General features: G+C 51.5%; 1 protein-coding gene across 2 annotated transcripts in view; it reads left to right on the forward strand.

Annotated features, from left to right (window-relative positions):
* Positions 1-9386: 9386 nt before the first annotated feature.
* LOC306933424 (formin-binding protein 1-like) overlaps positions 9387-11358 on the forward strand; it is a 77208-nt gene continuing 75236 nt past the window's right edge. For both annotated transcript variants that reach the window (XM_079515643.1, XM_079515644.1), the window contains exon 1: positions 9387-9577. In XM_079515643.1, the coding sequence (XP_079371769.1) occupies positions 9491-9577 (87 nt within the window). In that variant the 5' untranslated portion in view covers positions 9387-9490. The remainder of the gene's footprint in view (positions 9578-11358) is intronic.

Consider the following 11358-nt stretch of genomic DNA (forward strand, 5'->3'; position numbering starts at 1 on the left):
ACTACAACATGACATCACTGAGCCGCGGTGGTCTCTGTTTTTACTAGAACTACAACATGACATCACTGAGCCGCGGTGGTCACTGTTTTTACTAGAACTACAACATGACATCACTGAGCCGCGGTGGTCTCTGTTTTTACTAGAACTACAACATGACATCACTGAGCCGCGGTGGTCTCTGTTTTTACTAGAACTACAACATGACATCACTGAGCCGCGGTGGTCTCTGTTTTTACTAGAACTACAACATGACATCACTGAGCCGCGGTGGTCACTGTTTTTACTAGAACTACAACATGACATCACTGAGCCGCGGTGGTCTCTGTTTTTACTAGAACTACAACATGACATCACTGAGCCGCGGTGGTCTCTGTTTTTACTAGAACTACAACATGACATCACTGAGCCGCGGTGGTCTCTGTTTTTACTACAACTACAACATGACATCACTGAGCCGCGGTGGTCTCTGTTTTTACTAGAACTACAACATGACATCACTGAGCCGCGGTGGTCTGTTTTTACTAGAACTACAACATGACATCACTGAGCCGCCCGCGGTGGTCTCTGTTTTTACTAGAACTACAACATGACATCATTGAGCCGCGGTGGTCTCTGTTTTTACTAGAACTACAACATGACATCACTGAGCCGCGGTGGTCTCTGTTTTTACTAGAACTACAACATGACATCACTGAGCCGCGGTGGTCTCTGTTTTTACTAGAACTACAACATGACATCACTGAGCCGCAGTGGTCTGTTTTTACTAGAACTACAACATGACATCACTGAGCCGCCCGCGGTGGTCTCTGCTTTTACTAGAACTACAACATGACATCACTGAGCCGCCCGCGGTGGTCTCTGCTTTTACTAGAACTACAACATGACATCACTGAGCCGTTTCGGTGATCACCTCTTCACCGAAAAATGGACTATGAATGAATCCATCAGTGCATCTCTCTTCCTTAGTGCCCAAAGAAAGAAAGAAAGAAAGAGAAAAATACAGGCTGTACAGTATTTTTTTTTCTTTTCTTTTCTACTTTTCGCAAAATGTCTTAATAAGCAAATATGCTGCACAAAGTAGAGCGTGTGTTATTTCTGCTGGATGTGTGTGTGTGTGTGTGTGTGTGGGGGGGGGGTGGGGGGAGGTATTTAATATAGAAAACAAATCTATGTATATTTAAAGAATAAAACGGTGCGACTGGTGAAGAAAATAATGTGTTTCTCATTGTGTGTGCGTGTGTGTGCGTGCATGCGTGTGTGTGCGTGCGTGCGCCGTGCATGTGTGTGAGAGTGCCGTGCGCCGAGCGTGTGTGTGCGTGTGCCGTGCGTGTGTGTGCGTGCGCCGTGTGTGAGAGAGTGCCGTGCGTGTGAGTGTGAGAGAGTGCCGTGTGCCGTGCGTGTGTGTGCGTGCGCCGCGTGTGTGTGTGTGTGTGAGAGAGTGCCGTGCGCCGTGCGTGTGTGTGTGTGTGAGAGAGTGCCGTGCGCCGTGCGTGTGTGTGCGTGCGCCGCGCGTGTGTGTGTGTGTGTGTGAGAGAGTGCCGTGCGCCGTGTGTGTGTGTGTGTGTGAGAGAGTGCCGTGCGTGTGTGCGTGTGTGTGTGTGTGTGTGAGAGAGAGTGCCGTGCGCCGTGCGTGTGTGTGTGTGTGTGTGTGTGTGAGAGAGTGCCGTGCGTGTGTGCGGCAGATTGAAGAAGATCTTGTACTGTCGACACATTGTGAGCACGACGCAGAGACACGTTGTGAGCTTATAGATCGGTTATTTTTGCTATTTTTGTCCAAAAGTGTCCTTACGGGATGTCGGCCCCTCTAGAACTCTGCACGTCCTCTCAGCTGTACGGGATGTCGGCCCCTCTAGAACTCTGCACGTCCTCTCAGCTGTACGGGATGTCGGCCCCTCTAGAACTCTGCACGTCCTCTCAGCTGTACGGGATGTCGGCCCCTCTAGAACTCTGCACGTCCTCTCAGCTGTACGGGATGTCGGCCCCTCTAGAACTCTGCACGTCCTCTCAGCTGTACGGGATGTCGGCCCCTCTAGAACTCTGCACGTCCTCTCAGCTGTACGGGATGTCGGCCCCTCTAGAACTCTGCACGTCCTCTCAGCTGTACGGGATGTCGGCCCCTCTAGAACTCTGCACGTCCTCTCAGCTGTACGGGATGTCGGCCCCTCTAGAACTCTGCACGTCCTCTCAGCTGTACGGGATGTCGGCCCCTCTAGAACTCTGCACGTCCTCTCAGCTGTACGGGATGTCGGCCCCTCTAGAACTCTGCACGTCCTCTCAGCTGTACGGGATGTCGGCCCCTCTAGAACTCTGCACGTCCTCTCAGCTGTACGGGATGTCGGCCCCTCTAGAACTCTGCACGTCCTCTCAGCTGTACGGGATGTCGGCCCCTCTAGAACTCTGCACGTCCTCTCAGCTGTACGGGATGTCGGCCCCTCTAGAACTCTGCACGTCCTCTCAGCTGTACGGGATGTCGGCCCCTCTAGAACTCTGCACGTCCTCTCAGCTGTACGGGATGTCGGCCCCTCTAGAACTCTGCACGTCCTCTCAGCTGTACGGGATGTCGGCCCCTCTAGAACTCTGCACGTCCTCTCAGCTGTACGGGATGTCGGCCCCTCTAGCACTCTGCACGTCCTCTCAGCTGTACGGGATGTCGGCCCCTCTAGAACTCTGCACGTCCTCTCAGCTGTACGGGATGTCGGCCCCTCTAGAACTCTGCACGTCCTCTCAGCTGTACGGGATGTCGGCCCCTCTAGAACTCTGCACGTCCTCTCAGCTGTACGGGATGTCGGCCCCTCTAGAACTCTGCACGTCCTCTCAGCTGTACGGGATGTCGGCCCCTCTAGAACTCTGCACGTCCTCTCAGCTGTACGGGATGTCGGCCCCTCTAGCACTCTGCACGTCCTCTCAGCTGTACGGGATGTCGGCCCCTCTAGAACTCTGCACGTCCTCTCAGCTGTACGGGATGTCGGCCCCTCTAGAACTCTGCACGTCCTCTCAGCTGTACGGGATGTCGGCCCCTCTAGAACTCTGCACGTCCTCTCAGCTGTACGGGATGTCGGCCCCTCTAGAACTCTGCACGTCCTCTCAGCTGTACGGGATGTCGGCCCCTCTAGAACTCTGCACGTCCTCTCAGCTGTACGGATGTCGGCCCCTCTAGAACTCTGCACGTCCTCTCAGCTGTACGGGATGTCGGCCCCTCTAGAACTCTGCACGTCCTCTCAGCTGTACGGGATGTCGGCCCCTCTAGAACTCTGCACGTCCTCTCAGCTGCTGGCGAACCTTACGGGATGTCGGCCCCTCTAGAACTCTGCACGTCCTCTCAGCTGTACGGGATGTCGGCCCCTCTAGAACTCTGCACGTCCTCTCAGCTGTACGGGATGTCGGCCCCTCTAGAACTCTGCACGTCCTCTCAGCTGTACGGGATGTCGGCCCCTCTAGAACTCTGCACGTCCTCTCAGCTGCTGGCGAACCGGACGTGCACGGAATGCACGGAGATTCTACAACAAGAGACCACTTTTTGATTGATTGATTGATTGATTGATTGATTGAAGTATTTATTGACAGTTTGCAGAATTACAGTACATTTCAAGTACAACTCAATACAACAACTGTTAACTGTGAGTGGACGACCCCATAAAGTAACACATAAACACTTTTACAATAGGGCCCACCGTTTTCAATTCATCATAACATTTAGAGACGTACGAATATACACTTCTATATAGCCCAAAACAGGATTGATTGATTGTTTTATTAACAGTTTGCAGAATTACAGTACATTTAAATATACATTTAAATAAACAGCTCAATACAAAAATTGTTAACTGTGAGTGGACGACACCATAAAGCATTACACTTGTTTACAAGACGGTCCACCTTGTTCAATTCATCATAACATTTAGAGACGTACGAATATACACTATATTCCTTACAGTACAGTAAGGGGAAAAAGGGTGACACTGCCATTATTAACCCTTAGCCTGACGTCGACATTTAAAAAATGTCTTCAAAATCCAGTTTTCTGAAAAACCTTATGTTTCTACGTCAGTGGTGCTCAATATTTCATTTCAAGGAACCCCAAAAATTATATGTAATATGCCGCCGAGCCCCATCTGAAAATATGTTGTTCCAGGGACCCCCCCCCCCCCCCCCCCCCCCCCCACCAGAAGAAAAGATTTGAGTTAAAAACGTTCGCTCTGAAAGAATATACATTCAAAGATTTGCGCCGCAATTTCACGATATTTAAAAAATAGCAGACCTACAAGCTCGTAGCGCGCCACTCGATGGTGCGCTACGAGCTTGTACATCTGCTATTTTTCAATAGCTAAATTATAACTGTTTAAAACAGCAAAAGGGGTTCCGGCCCAGAATGGGTTAAGTCTCATAGTAACAACCAGCGGAGTCTGAGTGCCCTGCCGTGCCGTCGCCATTTTTGAATGATGACGCCATTTTGGAATGATGACGCAAATTCTGGTTGCTTTAAAATGAAAAAAAAACATTCAATAGTCCAAAGAAAACGTGTTTTTATTCTACTATCATATATTTAATGCTTCTACAGAACTGGTGTGTTCAGCAGCTAAAACAAAAAAAAGTATTGTAAATTTGCATACTTTAATTATTTACTCATTTATCATATTTATGAATGGATCAAAGCAGAAATTAGTAACATTCATTCAGAATGGCTCAGAGCCTCATGATGGCCACACAAGTCTAATATCTCCCCTGAGTCACAGGAATAGAGCGTCGCAGTCCCGCCCCCTACCAGGGCCCAGGAAATTATTCTCCGTTCATTTTCCTCATAGACATTTCAAAAAGTATTTATTTAAAGACCTTTTAAGTGTCGTACAAAGCAACTCTTGTCGTGACAAATCATGACAACAAACAACAACAACAAACCAACAAAATAATTAGAAAGAAGAAAAAAACGGCAGGTTACAACACTTTTTTTGTTGCTTTTCTTCTTTGTAATTATTTGTTTGGTCCAAAATATTGTGTTTATTGTCATGATTTGTCACAACTCGAGTTGGCTTTGTACGAGGCTTAAAAGGTCTTTAAATAAATACTTTTTTGAAATGTCTATTTGGAAAATGAACGGGTACTCATTTCCTGGGCCTGGCCAAGGACAGTCTAAGAAGGATAAGACGCGAAGACCGTACGGGCGACGCCATGTTGCTTTGGAAGGAAAGAAACATGCGCAGTTGAGACCAAGGAAGCTGAACGCGGAAGTGTTGGCTGCATATAGCCCATTGCGCATGTTTCTTTCCTTCCAAAGCAACATGGCGTCGCCCGTACGGTCTTCGCGTCTTATCCTTCTTAGACTGTCCTTGGGCCTGGCGTCGTCATGAAAGGGGCGGGGACTAGGCCAACTAATAGTTCCTCACTAATAATCATGATGAAATAGCAGAATAGTTTGTGTCTCATATAGGAGGGCTGTGGTCAGCGATAATGGAAGCCATCGTTCTCACGACAATAAAAAAAAAACGATGATGTCACTTTCTGAACTGCCCACAGCCCTCCTATGAGACAGACTGGTTTCTGAACCGCCCACAGCCCTCCTATGAGACACAGACTGGTTTCTGAACCGCCCACAGCCCTCCTATGAGACACAGACTGGTTTCTGAACCGCCCACAGCCGTTGAACATATTTGTTTAGAAATCCATGTCGTTACACACATTTTGCCCCGAGATCTACAAGCTGATCTACGAGCTTGTAGATCTGCTATTGTCGCTATTTTTTTGTCCATAGGTGCCCTCTGCCCCTCTAACACTCTCTGCACGTCCCTCCCCCTCCCCCGGGCACCACGTCCCTCCCCCTCCCCCTCCCCCTCCCCCTCCCCCTCCCCCGGGCACCACGTCCCTCCCCCTCCCCCGGGCACCACGTCCCTCCCCCTCCCCCTCCCCCATAGCCTGGTTAATAAACCAGACCGAATCAGCCGTTGGCAAAAGAAATTGCCTGCCAGCGGATTAGGGTCTGGCGAGGCTCAGTAGCACGCCTCTTTCCTACAACCGAGAACAGGTCGGGCCAATCGGGACACGGTATGCAATATGGGCGGGCTTTGGTACAGTGACGTTCAATGCTTGAGACCTTTGACTGACAGTAGCTCTGACCAATTGCGTCAAAGAGAAAATGTTTGAACCCGCCCCCCCGGGAAATGAAATCCAAATGGAGCCAGCCCAGACTAATATACCGCGACAGTGTTGTGTGATATTAGTCTGGTTTATTAGCCAGGCTACCTCCCCCGGGCACCACGTCCCTCCCCCTCCCCCTCCCCCGGGCACCACGTCCCTCCCCCTCCCCCTCCCCCGGGCACCACGTCCCTCCCCCTCCCCCTCCCCCGGGCACCACGTCCCTCCCCCTCCCCCGGGCACCACGTCCCTCCCCTGGGCACCACGTCCCCCCCTCCCCCTCCCCCTCCCCCTCCCCCGGGCACCACGTCCCCCCCTCCCCCTCCCCCGGGCACCACGTCCCTCCCCCGGGCACCACGTCCCCCCCTCCCCGGGCACCAAAGCTTTGGAATGTCTCACCAGACGCCCTATAAGACTTATTTTACGTTACCGTGTACTTTTAAATCACAGTTAAAAACTCACCTGTTTCACGTTGGCTTTCATTTCACTTGATTTATTGATTGTTTTATTTTGTGTTCACCTGGTTTACATGTTTTAAATGTGTTGCTTATGTAAGTCGCTCTGGATTAAGAGCGTCTGCTAAATGCCTAAATTGTAAATTGTAAATTGTTCATTGTTGCTGTTTATTTTTTTTTGCTGCACTGCATTTTATTCTGTTTTGGAATTAAAGCACTTTGTAACTTTGTTTTGAAAAGTGCTAAAATAAAAGTTTATTGTTATTGTTATTATTATTATGAGCCACAGACCGAGTAGGAAAAGAATTGTGATATTTTATCAAAGGAACATTTAATGAGGACCAATTATATGAAGATAGGTTGAAAAGTGGTCCTTTAACGGCCCACTGCTGCCACCCGGTGGCTAAAAGTGGTCCTTTAACGGCCCACTGCTGCCACCCAGTGGCTAAAAGTGGTCCTTTAACGGCGCACTGCTGCCACCCAGTGGCTAAAAGTGGTCCTTTAACGGCCCACTGCTGCCACCCGGTGGCTAAAAGTGGTCCTTTAACGGCCCACTGCTGCCACCCGGTGGCTAAAAGTGGTCCTTTAACGGCCCACTGCTGCCACCCGGTGGCTAAAAGTGGTCCTTTAACGGCCCACTGCTGCCACCCGGTGGCTAAAAGTGGTCCTTTAACGGCCCACTGCTGCCACCCGGTGGCTAAAAGGAGTGAAAGGACCGTTTTCCCTTTGTCATGTCATGCTGCTATCTGAACGTTCTGCAGGGCAGGGGTTTGTTCTGAACCTGTGGGTCTGGACCCCATGGGGGCAGGGGTTGTTCTGAACCTGTGGGTCTGGACCCCATGGGGGCAGGGGTTGTTCTGAACCTGTGGGTCTGGACCCCATGGGGGCAGGGGTTCTGAACCTGTGGGTCTGGACCCCATGGGGGCAGGGGTTCTGAACCTGTGGGTCTGGACCCCATGGGGGCAGGGGTTCTGAACCTGTGGGTCTGGACCCCATGGGGGCAGGGGGTTTGGACCTGTGGGTCTGGACCCCATGGGGGCAGAGGTTCTGAACCTGTGGGTCTGGACCCCATGGGGGCAGGGGGTTTGGACCTGTGGGTCTGGACCCCATGGGGGCAGGGGGTTTGGACCTGTGGGTCTGGACCCCATGGTGGCAGGGGGTTTGGACCTGTGGGTCTGGACCCCATGGGGGCAGGGGTTCTGAACCTGTGGGTCTGGACCCCATGGGGGCAGGGGTTCTGAACCTGTGGGTCTGGACCCCATGGGGGCAGGGGTTCTGGACCTGTGGGTCTGGACCCCATGGGGGCAGGGGGTTTGGACCTGTGGGTCTGGACCCCATGGGGGCAGGGGGTTTGGACCTGTGGGTCTGGACCCCATGGGGGCAGGGGTTCTGAACCTGTGGGTCTGGACCCCATGGGGGCAGGGGGTTTGGACCTGTGGGTCTGGACCCCATGGGGGCAGGGGGTTTGGACCTGTGGGTCTGGACCCCATGGTGGCAGGGGGTTTGGACCTGTGGGTCTGGACCCCATGGGGGCAGGGGTTCTGAACCTGTGGGTCTGGACCCCATGGGGGCAGGGGTTCTGGACCTGTGGGTCTGGACCCCATGGGGGCAGGGGGTTTGGACCTGTGGGTCTGGACCCCATGGGGGCAGGGGGTTTGGACCTGTGGGTCTGGACCCCATGGGGGCAGGGGTTCTGAACCTGTGGGTCTGGACCCCATGGGGGCAGGGGTTGTTCTGAACCTGTGGGTCTGGACCCCATGGGGGCAGGGGTTCTGAACCTGTGGGTCTGGACCCCATGGGGGCAGGGGTTCTGAACCTGTGGGTCTGGACCCCATGGGGGCAGGGGTTCTGAACCTGTGGGTCTGGACCCCATGGGGGCAGGGGGTTTGGACCTGTGGGTCTGGACCCCATGGGGGCAGAGGTTCTGAACCTGTGGGTCTGGACCCCATGGGGGCAGGGGTTCTGAACCTGTGGGTCTGGACCCCATGGGGGCAGGGGTTCTGGACCTGTGGGTCTGGACCACATGGGTCCAGGGGTTTGGACCTGTGGGTCTGGACCCCATGGGGGCAGGGGTTCTGGACCTGTGGGTCTGGACCCCATGGGGGCAGGGGTTCTGAACCCACATTTGTTGTTTTTTGGGGGGCGGGGTCCTGGGGGGGCGGGGTCCCGATGACAGTAAAGTAATCAAGTTGTTGATATATTAAAGAACAAAGAGTCAACAACAGTGAAAACTGCGAGGCGTTGTGAGCTTGTAGATCGGCTATTTTCACAATATTTGTCAGTGGAACCGAGTTGAACTAAATGTAGGCTACATTAAAATGTATATGGGTGGGCATTTAATATGTCACTATGTTCTTTTTCGCTTTCTGATGAATTGAAAATGGTGGACCCGCATGGCAGTTGTTAAGTCTAATTAATGCTTAATCATGGTGTGACAGTATAGGCTGAACCCATTTCGGCATACTAGTGAAATATCATTTTCAATCACCGGCGCCGTTTTCTGCGCCTGCGTGGCGCAGTACGTGCGCGTACGTCCTCCTGCTGAACGTGACGCGCGCGCACGCACGCACGCACAGCGAAGCGCGCGTCCGGCCGTCCGCATGCGCTCTTTCAACCAAACAACCAGCCAAGCAACCATACGGGCGCGTGCACGTCGCATGAGAGAGAGAGAGAGAGAGAGAGACTGAGAGAGAGAGAGAGACTGAGAGAGAGAGAGAGAGAGAGAGACTGAGAGAGAGAGAGAGAGAGAGAGAGACAGAGAGACAGAGAGAGAGAGAGAGAGAGACTGACTGACTATAGCGGCGGCTGGTGTGTGTGTGTGTGGTGTGCATCATGGCACAGTACTGAGGCCCGGTTCGGTTGGTTCGGTGTGGTGTGGTACGGTGGGTTGAGGTTCGGGTGGTCTCATCATGCAGCCTGCAGCAGCGCCAGGCGGGGGGGGGACCATGAGACGGACCACCGGAGCCATGAGCTGCAGCTGGGGGACCGAGCTGTGGGTGAGTAGCCTGGCCGCGGACCCCCCCTCACATCCATTATGTAGCCTGCGGACCCCCCCTCACATCCATCACAATAAGAATAGGACCGTTAACATGTAGCCCGTGGACCCCCCTCACATTCACAATAAGAATAGGACCGTTAACATGTAGCCCGTGGACCCCCCTCACATTCACAATAAGAATAGGACCATTAACATGTAGCCCGCGGACCCCCCTCACATTCACAATAAGAATAATAGGACCGTTAACATGTAGCCCGCGGACCCCCCCCTCACATACATCATAATAAGAATAGTACCGTTATGGATACATGCACAGCAGCACATGGATGTTACCGGTTTATCAATGATAATTCATTTTATACCTTATAATGTTACCGTTGTATTAATGATATGAATATCATATTTATACCTTTATAATGTTACCGTTAACAGTGGCCGTTTTATTATCAATATAGCCTCATTCAATACCTCACCCTTTAGCTATAGGAGCTATATGGTGTTCACATGTAATACCTTCAATGTTTATATTCATAGCTATCATAGGTGTTCATGCCTTATTCTTATTAGTAATGTTGCCTTCATTGTAGCAGCCTATCTGGGTATATGTTATGTTATGAATACCAATTCAATAGCCTGTATTTATTATCATCATATTCCCTGAACACCATTTATAGTAGCCTAGGAGGAGCTAGGGGGAGACGATAATAACATGCTAGCTGCCTTATTATCGTTACACTTGACTATTGGTTGCTACCGTTAGCATCCCCAAGCTGCCTCTTATTTACGTCAGGAACGTTGCGCCGGTGCCCTGCATCATGTGCACACTGTGCTGCGGTGCGTTTAGTTACGCTACGCTAACGTAGATGGCGTTAGTTCAGCTTCCAGAGTAGGGTGACCAGATCCAAACTGTTCATTTGAGGGACAGAAGTATCGCTTGTGTGGGACAAGTGGGATGGGGGGGACGGGGTCCCCCCCATCCCACTTGTCCCACACAAGCGATACTGGAGTACCGGGTTAGCAATTTACTACTTGCTATTAAATGCCTATTTATTGTCTCCACCAGGCCGAAGGCATGGGGAGAGAGTATGTTTTGCACTCCGTCCGTCCGTCCGTGTGTCCGTGTGTCCGTCCGTCCGTCCGTGTGTCCGTCCGTGTGTCCGTCCGTCCGTCTGTGAACAGCTAATCTCTGGCACCGTTGGCTTGATTGCAGCCATACTCTGCACACACACTCCCTGAATGCCAGAGCTGAACCTCTGCTCCAAAGTTTTCACATTGGCCTGTTATAGCGCCACCAGGAGGCCGCTTTGTGCAAAACAAATGTTTTGACAGTACACCTACAGATTTTGTCCAAACATTACGCAAATTGGTACACAGTCTCTCTAGAGCCATTCAACGAAACGTGTCTTTCAGATTTTTCAGACTCTATCCTGATTGGCTACGATTGGCTTCCAAAGTTCGCAGGAGTGCTCCGTTTCAAACAAAATGCTGCAAATCATGAACACATCGTGTGATTTCTGTGAAATTTTGCACGCACATTCCCACTAGGCCGAGGAAGAAATGCCACTTGAATATTTTCAACTCAGCCTCATGGTGGCGCTATAACTGGCCGATTTGTGTTTTTACCTATAACTGCACCGATCTGTGTAAAACCATGTATGCACACTCCCTAGAGGCCAAGGAAAAACCTTTGCCTGGAATTTTTCACATCTGCTCTTTATAGCGCCACCAGGAGGCCGACATATGTAAAACACATTTTCTAATATTACTCCTTCAGATTTT

Source organism: Electrona antarctica (genome assembly GCF_951216825.1).
Source record: "Electrona antarctica genome assembly, chromosome: 12".
NCBI classification, from domain to species: Eukaryota; Metazoa; Chordata; class Actinopteri; order Myctophiformes; family Myctophidae; genus Electrona; species Electrona antarctica.